We start from the raw sequence: 20,256 nt of genomic DNA, 5'->3' as shown, positions 1-20,256 counted from the left end.
CCTGCTTAAGCAAAAGAAAATATTGAACGCCATACTGCTTCAGGTTGAAACATACCTTGCTAAAGTGGGAATGTGTTTGGGAAAGTGTGATGATGAGCCATATCGCCTATACACAGACAATGTGATGAGTAGGTTACTTGGTACTGTACCTGGCTTGTACCTACATATTTTCCACTGACGTCATTGGATAAAGGCGATAATGCAGACCATTTTATAAAAAGAAAGATGGGAATATTAAGATTATATGACTAATAACTGACTGCACAGAGAATGCTCTCTAAATCAATATGGATCTCGTGTAATTACCTCATCAGCATCATCAAAGCTTTTATTGCTGGTGTGAAACGAGACAGTATGTTACACAGAGCTCATTCTCAATGCCTGGCTTAGTCTTCAATTCATAAATTATCCCTTCTAATAAAGATAGATTGCGAAGTAAAGAATTAGATAATGATAGAGAACGGCCAGAGAGTGAGGAGAGAGAGAGAATGTGAGAGAGACTAGATGAAAATATATTGGAAAAGGAGCCCTGACACATCTATTGTTTTTCTCCATTGAAAGGCAATGTGTTCTCCATATCTTCAACACACAGATGAGACTATTTATACCAAGTCTCTGAATACAGTCAAAATCATTAACTCATTTAGGCCTGAGACTAATATATATAGAAAGAATATTTATTCAAATATTTGTGCCACATTTTCACGATTTTTCAAAAATAGCAGACCTACAAGCTCATAGCGCGACACTCGGTGGCGTGCTATGATCTTGTACGTAGATCTGCTATTTTTCAATAGCTAAAGTATAACATAATGCTTAGTTAAAACACCAAAAGGGGTTCCCGCCCAGAATGTGTATTGAAGCCAAGTGCTTCAACGCATTATGGGCTGGCCAGCCTTATTGGGGGCTTGGTTTGACTAGGGTTTGGACTGGATTGCTGAATTCCTACAATGCCCATAATGCTTTTGTGCACTTACCCTCCTTGTGGTGAGGGGGGAGGCTGCATGATGTGTGACTTTGTAGTCCAGGAAGGAAGTGAGACCACATTTTCATGACAGGATTTTGGTCATGAACATGGTGTCATGACTAAAATATATATATAAAAAAAAACATATTACAAACACACAAACCCCAGGAAAGTGTGTATTGTGTCCTAAACATCATTAAAATAAGCTCTGATTTCAAAAGGGGTGAAGTGGCCCTTTAATGTCGGCCATCGCTGAGGGCTCTCATCCTCCAGCTGTACACATGGTTGACAGGCAGCCACGAGGGAGACGGATGGGAGCGAATGCAGGCTTATCAAGCTTTTCGAAACTTATATGTCAAAGGGAGAGCTCATCTCCAAATGTTTCCACAGCAGAGAATGGAAGCAGCTGTTACTTGTACAAGAGAATGGCAGCACAAGCAGAGGAGCCTGGCTACATGTGTGGTATAAACGAATCCGCGGAGCTGTAGGCAATCATAGGCAATCATAGCTGCACTTAATTTGAGCTACAGTATGTTTGCCTACAGGGCACCGCTCCGCGTATTCGTCTATCTATAGAATGTGTGTATATGATTGAGGGACATGGTGAGGGCATAGAGTTATATATAAACTAGAGAGCGGACAGCCCCGCTCCCAGCTATTCATTTCAATGGAAGTCGCTCGGTGGCGTTTGAAGCACCCGGGAGTCTGCCGGAAGTACCTCTGTTGATTCAATATACAGTAATTGGTTGAGTCCTCTCATGGTACCTCTCTCTACATCACCAAACTTTGACGCACCTTTGGCCATGGCCCAGTTTCCAATTAAGGCAGTGTTTGAGGCTATGTCAGTGTGTGTAGACCGTGGTCAGATCAGGAGTACCTGACAGACTCCCGAATACGATTGCCTGCTTCCCGGTGGCCATGATTCACAACATTGGCCCTGATTCTTCCGCACACGAGCACCCTTCATTCAGCTGAATCCAATGCTTTCACGTTGCAGCAATCCGTATCTGAGTATACACTTCGGTCCCCGAGACTATACCTCCATGTGGTGCCCGGGAATGGTTGGGTGATCCGCTGGGATGAACGGTACGCAGCATTCACACTACCACAACATCTGCCAAGTGGTCCCGAGTGTGGGTCATCTCATGGTACCTCTACGTCACTGAATGCCTGTCCACCTCCAGGAATGTCCCGGAGTAATGTCCCATGAAGTGGTCCCGAGTGACCATAGTGTGGATCTGCCCTAAAGCTCTCATACACAGACCTATCCTTCTGTTTAACCACAGAACCGTACTTCCCTATATATTCTTGGGCGATCATAAATAGCCAATCTACATGAGGGAGATGGAAGGGATAGAATTGTAGATATTTGTCCTTTTTCCGTGAAGAGATTTGGTGTATGGAGGAAAAGACAAGGAGAACAGGTATAGAGCCCTGGGGAACCCCAGTCAACTAAGAATAGCATAGGGTTTAAGTGTTTAAATGGATCTTACAGCATCTTACAAAGCTCAGCATGAGGGGTGATGCTTGGTCTATGTGAAAGATTTACTACACTGATACAGTACGATCTCCTTTGTGACCGCGCGCGCGCACACACGCACGCACGCGCGCGCACACGCACACGCACACACACACACACACACACACACACACACACACACACACACACACACACACACACACACCACTCTTTTTATTACCCACCTCCCTGAAAAGCCTATAGTCTGTGTGTGTGGAGCAGTAATCGATAGCAAGTCGCCCGGTGTGGACAGTAACTCATTATTGGGTGACACTTCATTCCTTTCAGGTGCTCATCGTGTCGGGATCTGCCGGTCTTTTGCCCCTGCCGGGGACATCAATACACCCCTTCAGAGTGGCGGTAATTATCCTGCGATGGCCCCTTGGTTTTGATATAAGTGAACTGCTATACCGGGGGGTGGGGTTGGGGGAACAGAGGCACGGACAGTGCTCAAACCAAAAGCTCATAGACATGCACGGGTAAATGCACAGAAACGCAGGAACCGAGCCATAAACAACACACAGTCACACACGCACGCACGCACGCCAGCCTCACCCCTTTCATTCACACCAGTGCTCTCTAGATGGATGAAGAGTGTGATAATGGTTGAAATGAAGAAGAGCATCATTGGAGACCATCCTCTACTCTGACAGTTGTGAATTAAAGCTCCTTGTGGTGCTGAATCACACAGAGGAGCTGTGGTGAACAGAATACATGAGGCATGGAGGGAACAGTAAAGAGGGAAAATGCACCTTCCTACGCACGCACGCACACACACACACACACACACACACACACACACACACACACACACACACACACACACACACACACACACACACACACACACACACACACACACACACACACACACACACACACACACACACACACACACACACACACACACACACACACACACACACACACGCACACACCGGTCTTGTTCTCGTTTAGTCTGTACAACTGGCATTCAAATTTAAGGATGTTTTTAGGGCATGGAAAATGTTTCACGTCATCTAACAGAGTTTCATCATTGAGAAGGAATTTCTTTGAACTTTTGAAAAACACAAGACATAGTTATGAATGGCATAGGCCTACAGAGTGTGACTATTACTCAAGTGTCTGCTACACTCAATATAGCGTATACGGTAGCTTTTGGTAACGCTTTGACGCAATGTATACAAATGCAGGGACGCTAATTATTAACTGGGATAATAATGTGAATAGGTATATGTACAGTAAGTGGGTCACTCACAATCCTTACTATATACATTCGCCTAACGACCACCACGTTCCGTTCCGGTTCAGACACTATCTTTCCCCGTAGATTCGCATGTTACTACAGTAGCACACTCACAACTGCTCTGGAAAAGCCAGTCAGTTCGCTTGGGAGTCCGTTCGCTTTCACATTTCTACCCACACACATGACACACCGGCCGTCCCTATTGCATTCCTTTTGTGTTGTCCTCCGTAATTGTAGAACTTCGCCTGCTTGCAAACATTTCCTTCACTTCATCTCCGCCAAAACAACCCACACCCCCTCCTAAAGCCTCCGCCTGCCAGCCTTTGATTGATGCTATGCCGTTCGCGATTCGATCTGCTCTGTTAACTTCCATTAATTGCTCTGCAAATAATGCACAAATTACAATAACTATAACTAAATTACAATATAAACATGTCGGAAATTATGACAATCACATATGGTTATCCATGTTTCCCCTAATTAAAGGCAGACAATACTGTAATATGTCTGAATATGAAAAAATATACGCTAATATTACAGTACAATAAACTGAAAAGTATATTGTACGTTGTTTTTTAGTATGTTTTTTACTGTACCGAAACCAAACCCAAACTACTACCCGTCTGCATTTGCACCCTCTCCTCACCCTATTCTGTTGTGCATCAATCACACTCATTACTCACACCACCACCTTCCTTACAATTAGAAGTGCAACATCGCAAGGGTGACAACGTCACAGAAACATAGAGTTTCTAGTACGATACAATGGCAAATTGTTATTGGTTATGGCTGCTGGTTATGGCTGTTGCCTCAAAATGGAATGACATGATCGACTGACCCTTTTCCTATACTTTTGTTATAAGCTGGCAACCAGTTGAGCATGAGATAATTGGCATGAAGACAAAACTTCAAATCCAGTTTCGAACCAATATTTAAAGTTCATGATGTACGGCTTTGTTCACTGTGCCACCAGAATGCCCCACCTTTACCATAAACTCATACAACACGAACACTAGTCTTGTGCAGATCATATGTATGCTGCCATCTGCCTTCTCTTGAATTCTGCTTTGCATGTCACAACAAAGTCCGACACTTGGTTAGAATGACTGGCGGATCGCCCATCCAATTAACACTTCTGCTAATCTCACGTTAGGATACTGTTGACAGCCTCTAATGAAACACACTTTCTGTTACCTCAATCGCGCTAATCAGAACCGTGACAGATCTATTCACACCCAAGCCTTTGTTCACTAATGTGAATGAAGTGTGGACGTCTTTCCTGCAGGTCTAAATATGAGGTTCTTTTTAGTGTTTTGCCAATCCTCATATAAAACACCCCAGAGGCGCTTGAGCATACACCTCAAAGTGTATGCAAGAGCAAACTATACAAATGACGCAAGCTATAAATTGGGTTTAAAGATAGATAGGGGGGGGGGGGGGTGTGAAGAGAGAGAGAGGGGGGCGGCCGAAGGGGGCAGAGAGGGAAGAACAACAGACAAAGAGATTAATAAACTGAAATAATGAGGGAGACAAGGAAAAGGTTTGAGACAGTTGTGGAAGCTAGGTGCTGATTAGTCCAGTGAGTGTGATACGTTTCAACAGCATCACTCTAACTGCCACTGCAGCTTAGCCAGGCGCTAATGCCAATGCTTTAAAAAGCATCTTGCTTTCCCTCGGGGTACGCGAACAACTACATAAACAAACTTTAACAGCTAAATCAGTGTCGGAAGCCACTTCATTGCGGCACTTCCCCATTCCCCCTCCTCCTTGCATCTTCCGTCTAATATGGAGCCTCCCACTTGACGACATATAATAACCAACTTGTCAATTAGCAACCTGTTTGTACAAGCAGTTTACTGCCTCGAAAGCACTGGGGGTGCGGCTAACTGAGACAGTGTGGTACACCGAAGTCTAGAGGCGATGACTAGGGAGCCTGATAAAGATGACAAGTGTGTGTGTGTGTGTGTGTGTGTGTGTGTGTGTGTGTGTGTGTGTGTGTGTGTGTGTGTGTGTGTGTGTGTGTGTGTGTGTGTGTGTGTGTGTGACAGTGTGTCTAAGAGAGCAAGGCAGATAAAGACTCAGGCGAAGTGTGTGCAAGGCTGCTGCAAGGACTGCATATTTGTCCACAGGATAAGTATAATATATCGTGTGTGTGTGTGTGTGTGTGTGTGTGTGTGTGTGTGTGTGTGTGTGTGTGTGTGTGTGTGTGTGGTGTGGTGTGGTGTGCGGGTGTGTGTACGTTTGTTATTGAATGTGAGGAAGTTAGCTGTGTCTGTGGAGCGCCTGAATTCTTTTTTTCCCCCACTCCCAATTTAGTCGTTATGCCATTTCTCAATTTCCCCACGTAGTCCCACTCCCTCCCCGCCACTGGTTGGTCTTGGGGCAGGGTGTAGACAACCACATGTCTCCTCTGATGCATATGGAGTCGCCAGACACTTCTTTCAACCTGACAGCGAGGGGTTTCAGTGGGAGGACACACAACGCATGCAGAAGAAAACAATATTCTTTCCAGAATAGTGTCTTTCTTTTCACTCCTGAAAAGTCAACCCTCCGTGGAGGACTTGAACCCCATTCTCTACGATGGTGGATGGAAACTTTACGCCGCCTGGACTGCCTACAGTATGACTCAGTTCATTGACACACAATACGTTTTAATCCACCGACAGAAGACCATGCAGGCAGATTCCATGCAGCGGATTCCAGAGAGAGAGAGGGAAAGAAAGAAAAAAGAGACATGGAATGAAATGAAAAAGAATAAACATGAAGAAAGAAAAATATAAAGAAACAAGAATCACACAAACAGAGCTACATCTGATGATAGTCTTATCATCAGAACATAACAACATCAGAAGAACAGTGAACATAGATGGATTGAGCCCAACAGCCACCCGGTGGAATGCGTTGAGACAAGAGACAGAGAGAAGGAGACAGGAGCCATCTGTCCGTGCCACAGCACTCACCATCAGTAGAGCAGCCGGTGGATCCGTCGCTGGAGCAGTAACGCATCTCGATGCGCTGCCTGCCCACCTCCAGCAGGTTGGGGTCCGGCACGCGGGCCTTGCACGTGTAGCGGAAGCGTTGCTCATAGTGGCCGCCGTTGTCCGAGATGTTGACGGGGGTCCACGGTGTCCAGGGCGTGGTCTTCTTTAGGTCCGGGCAGGGCAGCGTGTTGCAGGACTGGTACTCCTGTAGATGCAAGGACCACATGCAAAACTACGGTCATTTGACTGCACTGTGTGGATCATGCACTTCAAGGTGTCTCTTTCACAACGTGACCTTGCAAGCAGCATGGTCTAACTAGTATAATAATAAAAGCACATACTTATGGCCATGATAAATTAGGAAAATATCACGTCTGGCATATTCCCAATTCCCATAGCTAGACCATGACTGAAACCATTTTTATTTGATGAGAAAACACATATTCAGTCTCCAGCACATACCCCATTTCTGCCTGGTTGGCGCTCCTACAAGTACTAGTCCCACGCCTGTCATGGTATCTCTATCCAGTGCACACCTCTCCTCCTCTCTCACTTGACCCGTTTTCCTTGCCTGACACGATCTACCATTTTGCTGTCATACACCGAATAGGATATATTCCCATTAGGCCACTTTCTGAGCGTGGCAAGAGGCAAGCAAGTCAGGCAGAAAAGGTCAATGCTCAAGTTTAATTTATAACCAAGGGTGAAGGAGGGAGGAATGGAGGGATGAAGAGAGCACAAGAGGAAGGGAGGAAGGAGGAACGGAAGGAAGGGAGGAAGACAGCACAGGAGACAGTGAAAATGACGAGATGTAGTAGGTGCAGAGCAGGGAAAGAGACTTGAACGCCTTTGCACCCGGCTTAACATAGACTGTTGCCTCTCACAATTTTCAAATGCTTCCATCATAAGTCTGGAGCAACGGAAGCTCTATCATAAGTAAGCGATAAAGCGGAAGTTTAGCCTCCTCCACACATATTTTCATGAACGGAAAAGGCAGCCCCCGGATTTCGGTGTAGTTCCAGACTCTATATAGAGGTGTAGTTCCAGACTCTATATAGAGGTGTAGTTCCAGACTCTATATAGAGGTGTATTTCCAGACTCTATATAGAGGTGTAGTTCCAGACTCTATAGAGGTGTAGTCAGACTCTATATAGAGGTGTAGTTCCAGACTCTATATAGAGGTGTAGTTCCAGACTCTATATAGAGGTGTAGTTCCAGACTCTATATAGAGGTGTAGTTCCAGACTCTATATAGAGGTGTAGTTCCAGACTCTATAGAGGTGTAGTTCCAGACTCTATATAGAGGTGTAGTTCCAGACTCTATAGAGGTGTAGTTCCAGACTCTATATAGAGGTGTAGTTCCAGACTCTATAGAGGTGTAGTTCCAGACTCTATATAGAGGTGTAGTTCCAGACTCTATAGAGGTGTAGTTCCAGACTCTATATAGAGGTGTAGTTCCAGACTCTATATAGAGGTGTAGTTCCAGACTCTATATAGAGGTGTAGTTCCAGACTCTATATAGAGGTGTAGTTCCAGACTCTATAGAGGTGTAGTTCCAGACTCTATAAAGAGGTGTAGTTCCAGACTCTATAGAGGTGTAGTTCCAGACTATATAGCATTCAGAGCCTGTGGAATAGTTGTCTAGCTACGCGAGACTAGGCTTAACCCACCTTGTCGAACCACAAATAGCGAAAATAGCCAACCAACATGGTCACAACACATTGTACCTGTTTTTGGAATAAATTTAAAATAAAATAAAATAAAATCACATGGTTATTTTTGGCAAGCAAGCACTGTCTAATAACACTGGAGTCCTTAGGTGGGGTGTATGGTACTGTATAGCATCATTTGTGTGTGTGTGTGTGTGTGTGTGTGTGTGTGTGTGTGTGTGTGTGTGTGTGTGTGTGTGTGTGTATATGCCCCATTGCCCCAGGCTCCACCGTTCTGATATGCACATTTCATTTTGAAGGGTCATAATGTTGGCTATAGAGGAAGCCGTACGCTTTACCTCTGCTCGCCGTTTGAACTAGCAGCCTTATTATCACACACACACACACACACACACACACACACACCATATTGTGATGATACACCAAGAGATGTGAGATATATAACAGGAGGGTAATGGCTCGTTTGGCTCCATTTCTGCCAAAGATAAATAAATAAGGAGGTGGGTTGCGGCGGCGATACGTCTGGAGTTAAATGACACTGTTATTCACCCGGGGGGAAGGTGAGATGGCTGCCATTCATCTCGCCACTTGCTTATCCCATTTTGGGCGGGAACCCCTTTTAGTGTTAGCATTATGTTTTGCCTTAGCTATTGAAATAGCAGATCTACAAGCTACGAGCTTGTAGGTCTGCTATTTTTGAAAAATCGAAGAACGACTGACATAGAAACATAGCTTTTTCAGAAAACCGTCAGGATGTAGAAGACATTTTTAGAATCTGATCTCAGGTCAGAATGGGTTATTTATGCTGAATAGGTGTTGAGTGACTGCCAGACCTTGACAAAATAAGATAAGACTTCCCGCCGTGCATCCATCAGCTTGTCACACAGAACTAGCTGCCAGGTCAGGTCAGCCGAGGCAGCGGCGAGCATCCAAATTATGTACCACTCTATTTTTCACCATTGTAGTTTAGATAGATAACGGAGAGCCGTTATCTATCTTCATATTTCTCTATTTCCTTCACTCTTATCTCGCTAACTGTATAACTCTCCTCATGACATCTCTCTCTCTGCCTTCCTTTGAATCTCTTAATTGCTTCTTCTCTTCCTCGCTCTCAGTCTCTTTCTCCCTCCTATATTCTCAATCTGATTGCTCACTATTTCATTCGGCTTTATCTTTCTCCCCACAACTCTCTCTCTCTCCAAATCTCAGTATATCCTCTTTCTTTTGTCTCTCCAGTCTACAGTGTATATCCTTCCTCCATCTCTCCACTGTATCACATGCCTTTCTCCCCTGTCTTCCATTTCACGCCTCCCCCACCTCAGGGGTGCCAAGGTTAAAAACACTGGGAGGATTCAGATTGTGTTACAGAATATGATGAATGAGAGTGTCATGTCCGCTTGCTGTTCCGGCCGCACTCCGTCTAGCTTGGTAATCATCACCGCACATTAATATTTAACACTGCCGAGCATCAGGGCGGGCCCCCAGTCAGTGATAATCAGCCAATAAAAAGAAAGCGAAGCGGCTCAGCCAGTCGTCGCTTGCGGTCATGAAAAGCAACCCAAAACGACGGCCACCCTGCCTGGGTGTGAAACGGGAAAACAATCAGGGTGGGGTTTGTTTGCCCTGGGAGTTGTTGATGGTGGCCAAACATGATGAATATTTAACGAGAGCTGTCTAGTAAGTCTGCATGGCTGCGCTTGACGGTCTCTGAGGATTATCTTCCGTGCAGAGGCCTAAAGAGATAATTGCCTGGTTTCAGAGCTAAACCTCGCTCAAGGTCTCCAGTGCAGCATGCTAACCCACATGCAGTCGTGCACCCTGCTATCACAACGGTACACATCAACATCGCGCAAGCTGACTGCATGTCGATTTGCAAATGCCTAATGAGGTTTTCACATTGATTGAGTGGACTTCTAATCTCTCCTATAGGCAAACTTTATATAGCTTGAAATGAAGAAAATGCCAGCACTTTCTTGTATGTCCTTTTCACAATTTATTTACCTCTGACGAGAGTTGATAACGAACGCGTTTCGGCCTGTGTGGACCTTCGTCAGCATTTGATAACGCTGACGTATGGCGCTCAAACTTTATAAAGCCACTATGTCGGGAGAATGTACCAACAGTATGTCTTTGCCTGGGATATGATCCCATGTCTTTCAAATGAAAAGCAGCTATTTTCCTTGAGCAACAAGGTCGTACTACTTAGTAAATATTAAGCTGTCCTCTGTACAGTACTGAAAAACCCGATATAACAAATATTGTAGGTGGATGATTCAAAAGTACTTAAATGTCAAGTAGGACCATACAGTATCTAGACAGCGACAGGGCTTTATCCTTTGCATTAAAACACTTCCCTGAACTTTGGAGTGGCCATTTTGATAACAGGTTTTGAATTATGCATTAGAAAGGGACCAGAGGGTGTGTGAAATAAACATCAATAAAGCTGCCCCATAAACTGGAAATGAATAAATCCATAACCTTATTACACTCACACACAGACCCAAACAAACATGCGCACGCACGCAGGTATGCACACACACTTGCACGCATGCACGCACACACACACACACACACACACACACACACACACACACACACACACACACACACACACACACACACACACACACATTCCACTGTGTGAATACGCACACGGTCGGGCGCTAACCATTATAAACGTGCCCGTCTGAAAATACTTACTGGAATAAACTGAAATAAACTTTGAATCACCTCAAGGCCCCCCGAGAAGAAACAAATGTATTTTTTTCATCTGGTGCTTTTTTCTGCAGTCCTGGAACACGCCGATGAAACGAAAGCAATAGCGACAGAAAAATAAACGAAGCGGGAATAATTGCTTGGCGCTTTACACTGTGACACAGTAAAGGCAGCACCGACATCTCAATTTCAGAGAAATTTTGCGAAACGTGACAGGCAGCGAGCGGAACATGAAATTGGATTCAATTAGTCGTCCGATTTCTACTCACATCCCCCGTGGTGATGTGCATCATGGAGGAAGGCCACCGCGGCGCTGCCCTTCATTTAACACATTCTGACCTGAGATCAGGTTCTAAAAATGTCTTCTACAACCTGACAGTTTTCTGAAAAAGCTATGTTTCTATGTCAGTGGTTCTTCGATTTTTCTAAAATAGCAGACCTACAAGCTCGTAGCGCGCCACCATGAGCTTGTAGATCTGCTATTTTTCAATAGCTAAAGCAAACCACACCAAAAGGGGTTCCTGCCCAGAATGTATTAAGCTCAGTCGTGCGACGGTGTCACGCACCCGACATAGACAATCCACAAGCTCACAGCGCGCCACATCCGTGATGTAGTGTGAGCTTGTAGATCGGCGATTTGGTCGCACTGCAACCGTCGTACTGCAAGGTATAGCTCCAGCTTTACTCTGCTGAGTCCCTTGATTAGGCACAACACCTTCACCAGACAGCTTCCATGGGCCGGAAACCGGCAGAAGCTCCGGAGAACGGAACACAAAGGCTGCTGGATATCATCTATTCTATTCTATAGAGAGTGACTCACATACCGTACGTACAAGCTGGCTCTTTGGAAAGGTTTGGCCAGACCAGACGTGATGTAGTGTTGTTCGTGCGCACGTGCATGTGCATGCATAATATGGGTAAGCGCATGCACAGTGAAGAACAGAGAGCATTGTTTGACCCTTTTCCCCCGGCACTTTGTGTGCACATGAGTGTGTGCGTGTGGCTGGCCTGCATGCATGTGTGTTTCTATAAGTGCATCCTGGCGTCTCCTGTCTCATCCCCAGACATCCCCAGCTTATGTTTTGTAGGTGTTATACACTGGGGGTGGGGAGACACGCTGGGGGGGGGGGGAGACACGCTGGGGGCCAGAAAGGGCAAAGGAGAGGTAGATAGAGAAGTGGGGAAGAGAGGAGGGAGAGAGAATGAGGGAGACAGAGGGAGAGGCTTTCAGAATAGAATATTGCAGGGTAACAGTTGTAAAAGCTGACCCCAAATCTTAACCTTACAGCCTCTCATCCTCTGTTTTCACAAGAAAAGTATTGTAGAAGGTCTGTGTGTGTGTGTGTGTGTGTGTGTGTGTGTGTGTGTGTGTGTGTGTGTGTGTGTGTGTGTGTGTGTGTGTGCGTCTGCGTGCGTGTGTTAGGGCATTCACAAAAAAAAACGATGCATCGATTAGGAGAAGTCGAAAGTCGAAAACTATTGAGTTGACTGAATTTGAACTGTGCTGTGTCAGATAAGTAACAGGTAGAAGTGCGCAAACTTTATCCCCAAACGATATACCCCCCACCTCCGTGCTGGAAATAAAATGTCTTGGTTTCCGAGGCTACATCCGTGCTGACGCAATGACTGTCCTGTTTCTGATTTAGCTTTACGCGCGGGAGCTGGCGGGACGCATGAATCTCTCCATATCCGGTCAGTGCGGGTTGTTGTTTATTTGCATGTAAGTATATTGTAGTATAAGTATATTGTAAGTATATTGCATGTATTGCAATAAGTATATAACAAACTAACATGAGAACGTTATCGAGTTGTTGGAGGAGGAGGAGGAGGAGGAGAAGGTTCACGTCTTGATGGTGGAAGATTGTATTCTGATCTGATGATGTGCCAAACTGCTGCTGGCTGCTGTAATGTTAATATATAGACCTATGTCTTCTATATTGTGTTCTATAGGTCGGGCTGCTGACTGCCACTAGTGTTAATGTTATATTTTGTATTGTGTTCTCGGGCCGCTGCGCTGCGCTGCTGCTGCGCTGCTGCTGCTGTGCTGCGCTGCTGCTGCGCTGCTGCTGCGCTGCACTGCTGCTGCGCTGCTGCTGCGCTGTGTGCCAATTATGCCCCCTCTCCTGTTGTGTTCTCTTTTCTGGTCTGTGTACCAGTGTGCGACGCACACTTGCGTGTGTGCCTGCACTGTTTAGTATTTACTATTACAGTTTTATATTTTGATAATCAGCTCTTGTGCCATATTGGAGAGGTCACTGTGTGCGCAGTGGTTTGTTTGACCGTATGATCCGTATTTGAGCGCGCGCACCTCCACCCGCCTCTGTTAAAGTCCCCCCCCCCCGTAAAACGATGCATCGACTCAACTTCGACTTTACTGTCTGACAAGTCGTTAATGCCCTATTGTGTGTGTGTCTGTGTGTGTGTGTGTGTGTGTGTGTGTGTGTGTGTGTGCGTGCGTGCTCACATGGCCATGCCTGTGTTAGTATTTGAGCATGTAAACACCATACATTTACAGCTCAATCAGCAGCATGCCAAACTCATTTGCATGTGTTTTTTAGTGTGCACAAGCAGCGTGTGTGCGTGCATGCATGCATACGTGCGTGCGTGCGTGGCCCAGCACTAATCTTCTCTAGTACCTACATCTCCATCTATTGTGGGTAAGACAAGGGCCTAATGTACCTCAGGACTCCTTGACAAATCAGTTCAATTAGCAGCGTGGGGCCAAACACACTCTGTCAGAGGCTCCACTCCTTTGTGTGTACAGCAACCATCACACACACAATGGAACCTGCTGCTGACAGCGAGGAGCAGGTCCCTCGGCCGCAAGCACGCACGCACGCACGCACGCAGTGTTACTTTAATGGATTGGACATCAACCGGACATTACAAGTAGCATTACAAATAGACACACACACACACACACACACACACACACACAAACACACACACACACACACACACACACACACACAAACACGCACGCATGAACACACACACACAGGAGCACGTAAACACCATCACACACACCGACTGCACACACAAATACACACTGTACTGAACACAGGGAACGTGCATGCAGCAAATCTTACTTCTTTCACTTCACTTTCACTTCAAAGCTCTCCCACCCACACAGCTGAGCTCCCAGCAGGCGAGTAGAACACTTTTTAATATCCCTAAGCAACTATACGGAACGTCCTCTACCATCAGGTTCACTCAGTCCTTCAACTCCAAGCGGCTGAGTCAAGTAGCGAGTTCAAAATAAATTAGACAGAAATGTCACGTTCACTGCGAGGTGTTAAAGATGCTCGTCTCGCAGTAAAAGGGACAATACACTGCCGAGAACGAGGTGTTCTAACCTTGTGAAAGCAGCCACGGTCAAGATATCAAGATGTAATTTTTTTTTCTCTATGCCAAATAAAATATGAAGACTTTCCTACTTTCTTTGCTTCTTTTGAGGCTTCTTCAGAATGCCAAGGTCTTAAGTGAATGAGTGCAGACAGAATGTAACCGCACTTAATACGGTATCTGTACTGTAAGGAGATGGAATAGGCCAAGGGCACGGTACGGCTTATGAAAGGGAAACAAATTGTACAATACAATTGGAATTATATAGCTATGAAACTAATACGATTCCCATTTATTTAATACATATTAAATTAAAATGTATTAACAATCCTATTCACCAGTGTACAAAGCAGAGCTCACGGAGCTCTGATGAATAATGACTTGGTTCGAGACCAGACAAAGGAAAGAAAGGTTTCCCTTTTTGTCCCCTTTGTTCCATGAATGGGTGACTGAGCACGTCTGGATTTTATTCAGCAAGATATTCACCTCTCCAGAGCGCTTTCTCCACATCTAGACCCTATGGATTTGGACTGTAACAATAACATACCATGAAAGAGACAAGCACAAGTGTAGAAAGAGCTGGAAGGGCACTGCGTGATCCAGAGCTCAGAAACCATGACATTACACGCATGAGGCCTCAGCAAACACCCATTCCCCCCCCAGGGGGATTGAAGACCTCTTCCATGCCAATACTGCAGAGTTTCTGGGCAATAATACATGGATCAACTACGTATGCTGAGCAAGTTTTGAAACTTATGCAAGGAGCTGTCTCAGCAGCATCACTGCTTTAATTGCACAGGAGTTATTAGAGGAGACAATGCCCTTTAAATGCATTCTTTACTGACAGTTGGAAAGCTGAGGCGGAGACACACATACTGTATGCGTGGCTCTTTCGCAGAGCACTGTAACCTTTTATGACATGTGGTGACATGGATTTGAATTAATAAGTTGACAACCTAGACTCCTGAACACCATTGTACACCTCTCGCCATGGAAAAGGCCACTGAATTGTAGGCCACTGACCTACAATCAAAGTGGGAAGTTGTAGGGAAATCTCTTGCCATGGTCTTTGTAATACTGAGTACCAAGCAGCTGTGTTTGCCCACTGTAGCTGATATCAGGTAAACAGTGGTGTATGAATGAATGCACATAAAGTATGGACACGCACATTCAGGTATATGCAAACTCACAATTACTGTAATTAAACACAGCTTTAGGTAGCAGGTGCCAGCCGCGAATCTGCAGCATGAGCGAAGAAGGGGCGGTCTCGTTATCTCGGGCGTGTCATTTAACTGTTAAGTGATAGTATCAATACCACAATGTAGAAGTACTGGCATCAAAATATAATTACAGTACCAAAGTTAAATTGGTTTCAAAAACACTTTGCGACGCTGATATAGCTACAATATATATCGGCATATATATTTGCCGATATATTTTACAGTATAAAGTAGATGTACTTAGTTACTTTCCACCACTGTAAATACATACTGTACATTGTCACAGTTAGCGAGGCAGGTGGACACAGAACTTGAGCCACAGTTACACACAAGTATTTTTACTTGGACTTCAGCATGCAACAAGGAACAGGTATATAGATATAACAGGCTGCCACTAGTTCCTACATAGACATTAATAAATAATAAAATATACAATCTGATGGACACCGAAGTAACAGACAGGTATACCGTGGGGAATAATCACAGGAGAAAACTTTCGCACACCTAGACATTAGGCGTATGCACAGGTGCACAGGCCAGTGGACATCAATGAAAGCAATAAGGTACACCCGCACACTGTGTATTTGCTCGGTACATGACTTGTATTTAATGAAGCAACGTTTCGGTCCCTCCGGACCTTCCTCAGGCAAAGAATAATCACAGTACAAAGCACAGCTGGAGTGGGCATGGAGCAGAATTACAGAAACAGAGGGAGACAGAGGGGGACAATGAGAGAGACAGAGAGACAGAGGGGGACATTGAGAGAGACAGGGAGACAGAGGGGGACAATGATAGAGACAGGGAGACAGAGGGGGACATTGAGAGAGACAGGGAGACAGAGGGGGACATTGAGAGAGACAGAGAGACAGAGGGGGACAATGATAGAGACAGGGAGACAGAGGGGGACATTGAGAGAGACAGAGAGACAGAGGGGGACAATGAGAGAGACAGGGAGACAGAGGGGGACAATGATAGAGACAGGGAGACAGAGGGGGACAATGAGAGAGACAGGGAGACAGAGGGGGACATTGAGAGAGACAGAGAGACAGAGGGGGACAATGAGAGAGACAGGGAGACAGAGGGGGACAATGATAGAGACAGGGAGACAGAGGGGGACAATGATAGAGACAGGGAGACAGAGGTAGAGAGAGACACAGAGACAAAGACAAACCATGACATATACCTGGACACAGACACTCACAAAAAACAGAGGCACACTCGCATGCAGAAAATGCAATGTCTTCACACGCACACACACGCGCGCGCACACACACACACACACACACACACACACACACACACACACACACACACACACACACACACACACACACACACACACACACACACACACACACACACACACACACACACACACACACACACACTGATAAGAGACAGGGAGACAGAGGGGGACATTGATAGAGACAGGGAGACAGAGGGGGACATTGATAGAGACAGGGAGACAGAGGGGGACAATGATAGAGACAGGGAGACAGAGGGGGACAATGATAGAGACAGGGAGACAGAGGGGGACATTGATAGAGACAGGGAGACAGAGGGGGACATTGATAGAGACAGGGAGACAGAGGGGGACATTGATAGAGACAGGGAGACAGAGGGGGACATTGATAGAGACAGGGAGACAGAGGGGGACATTGATAGAGACAGGGAGACAGAGGGGGACATTGAGAGAGACAGGGAGACAGAGGGGGACATTGATAGAGACAGGGAGACAGAGGGGGACATTGATAGAGACAGGGAGACAGAGGGGGACATTGAGAGAGACAGGGAGACAGAGGGGGACAATGAGAGAGACAGGGAGACAGAGGGGGACAATGATAGAGACAGGGAGACAGAGGGGGACATTGAGAGAGACAGGGAGACAGAGGGGGACATTGATAGAGACAGGGAGACAGAGGGGGACATTGATAGAGACAGAGAGACAGAGGGGGACAATGAGAGAGACAGGGAGACAGAGGGGGACAATGATAGAGACAGGGAGACAGAGGGGGACATTGAGAGAGACAGGGAGACAGAGGGGGACAATGATAGAGACAGGGAGACAGAGGGGGACATTGATAGAGACAGGGAGACAGAGGGGGACATTGATAGAGACAGAGAGACAGAGGGGGACAATGAGAGAGACAGGGAGACAGAGGGGGACAATGATAGAGACAGGGAGACAGAGGGGGACAATGAGAGAGACAGGGAGACAGAGGGGGACAATGAGAGAGACAGGGAGACAGAGGGACACACACAAGGGGACAGAGGTAGAGAGAGACACAGAGACAAAGACAAACCATGACACATACCTGGACACACACACACACACACACACACACACACACACACACACACACACACACGCGCGCACACAAACTGCTCATAATATCAGGTCTCTGCAGTCTAATAAAGTAGCTTTGATGATGGATCAGCAGTGTGTTATGTGGTGTGCGTGTGTGTGTGTGTGTGTGTGTGTGTGTGTGTGTGTGTGTGTGTGTGTGTGTGTGTGTGTGTGTGTGTGTGTGTGCGCGTGCATGCAGGCATATGTGCGTGCATGCGTGTGTGCGTGCGATTTAATTAAACGCGTCTCTGTGTGGGGGAGGGAGCAGGGACAGATGGCACATAAAATTCCATCACATTGCTCCATTTTTAAGGGTCTTCACTTCAACATTTTATTCACAAATAAACTAAAAATCCTGTTTTCCGATCATTTCCAAAGCCTTGTGAAAACAATGTGTTATTAAACGCAGTGCAACAGCACGCGTCTCGCTTCCCTGCGGAGGACCGTGATAGAAAAAGAAAAGAAAGGAAAAGGGGTTTGAGGGATACATCTCAGCAGCTTAAAATGCGTACAGGCTCTTGTTAATCAAAGCTGCTGTTCCATAATGCACCTTATTATTACAGCCCTAAATGAAAGGAAACACACACCCCTTTGATCAGAGTAAACAGGCAGCAATAATGGCAATTAAAGCAAGTCGTCCAAATGAAGTCTTCCCTGACAAAAACAAATAAATAAATAAATAAAATTAAGGCGTCTGTGTGCAGTGTGTATAATTATACAACCGCTGACGGCAGAGACAGAGGCAATTACAGTAAGTCCAACTAAAGACAAGGAGCCAGTGAGATGGTTGGGGAAAGATTGTTGAGATTGGGTGTGTCTGTGATGGAGGGAGCTTCACGTACACACTCTCACTGTGTTGAGAGCTGTCACAGGGGGACAGTTACAGGACTGGACACAGACAGACACAGAAGGACACCAGTGGTGGACAAAATACTCCCGTACTTGAGTCAAAGTATATACGTAGATACTCTAGCCTGGTAAAGCATCCTGGTCGTGGAATCCACATTTCCATGTTATGTGTCTACTGCAGTCTGCTGGTTTACCAGGATAGAGATACTCCCGGACAAACATTACTCAACTACAAGTGAAAGTTGCTCCATCAAATTTGTACTTGAATTAAAGTACTGGTGTTCTTGGTTTTAAAAATAGTACACAAATGTATGTGCTTCAAAAAATACATAACTATTCAAAAGTACAAATGAGAAAGTAAAGTATATATATAGTTTTTTTTATTATTATGATTATTATTATTATAATAATCTTCATATATCTTTGAAATGTAGAGGCGTGAAAGTCATGAGTATCGGAAAAACACAAATGTCACGTACTGAAAGCATGCACAGTACTCAAGTAAATGTACTTTGTTACTGTCCACCACTAGAGCACACAGACGGAGAGAGAGTGAATCCTGTTCAACCCTCTATAATGTGTCAGTTCCCCCCCCCCCCCCCCCCCCAGGCCAACATGACAGAAACACAGCAAACAAATAGTCCCTAACGTCTCCTTCTCATGAGGGCCACGCACGCATGCACCACAGCCAAACTGGGAAAACTCCAAGCCCCCCAAACTGCATGACAGATGGACTGACTGGTTCCCCTCTTGGAGAGGGGAATATGGATATTCCCTTCACGCTCAACACCGGGGGCTTCCAGTCCAGACACATGGAATGGAGTCTCAGAGTTGGGTTCCAGAAAGCATGCCCTGAATTCTCTGCATGTTTCAGTGTTGGATAATGGCGACAGCATGGTGACAGAACTGAGACAGCTGCTTGCAGGTGTGTGCATGTGCTTGTGTGCTTGTGTGCGTGCGTGCGTGCGTGCGTGCGTGCGTGCGTGCGTAGACTGTTAACTGTTTGGATATGTGTGTGCACGTGTGAACAGAAAGTTTCAGGGGGGAGGATCAAATGATACGGTGCTACTGTTTAACTACCGCCTGTATGGGTGGGCCAGTCCTTTTTAACTGGTGTTTTGCAGCCACAAACGTATCGTTGGATCATTATCACCTGTTATACAGTATACTAACTACTGTATATACTCTGGGTTGCCTGGCTTTTGTGTGGGGTGTTTTGTAATGCTGCCAGTGCTTTATTTAAGATTACTACGGCTCATTACTCTGTCTGTGGGCCGAGCTCTTTCATCTGAATATGATTTGGGTTGCTAAAAGCTCTGTCAGCATGCTTTTGTTTGCAGTGCAGCCTATATAATCCCTTTGGTGGAGGACGTTTTTTTTATGTATTTAAGAAAAAGC

General features: G+C 45.7%; 1 protein-coding gene across 2 annotated transcripts in view; it reads right to left on the bottom strand.

Annotated features, from left to right (window-relative positions):
- The window catches only part of sema5a (sema domain, seven thrombospondin repeats (type 1 and type 1-like), transmembrane domain (TM) and short cytoplasmic domain, (semaphorin) 5A), a 156,116-nt gene that overhangs the window by 18,232 nt on the left and 117,628 nt on the right, over positions 1–20,256 (bottom strand). For both annotated transcript variants that reach the window (XM_080793516.1, XM_080793515.1), the window contains exon 16: positions 6,693–6,918. In XM_080793516.1, the coding sequence (XP_080649642.1) occupies positions 6,693–6,918 (226 nt within the window). The remainder of the gene's footprint in view (positions 1–6,692; positions 6,919–20,256) is intronic.

This window comes from Protomyctophum bolini, assembly GCF_963924005.1.
Source record: "Protomyctophum bolini genome assembly, chromosome: 21".
NCBI lineage: Eukaryota > Metazoa > Chordata > Actinopteri > Myctophiformes > Myctophidae > Protomyctophum > Protomyctophum bolini.
The sequence above is the reverse complement of the archived record's forward strand: the minus strand, read 5'-3'. Positions and strand labels throughout refer to the sequence as shown.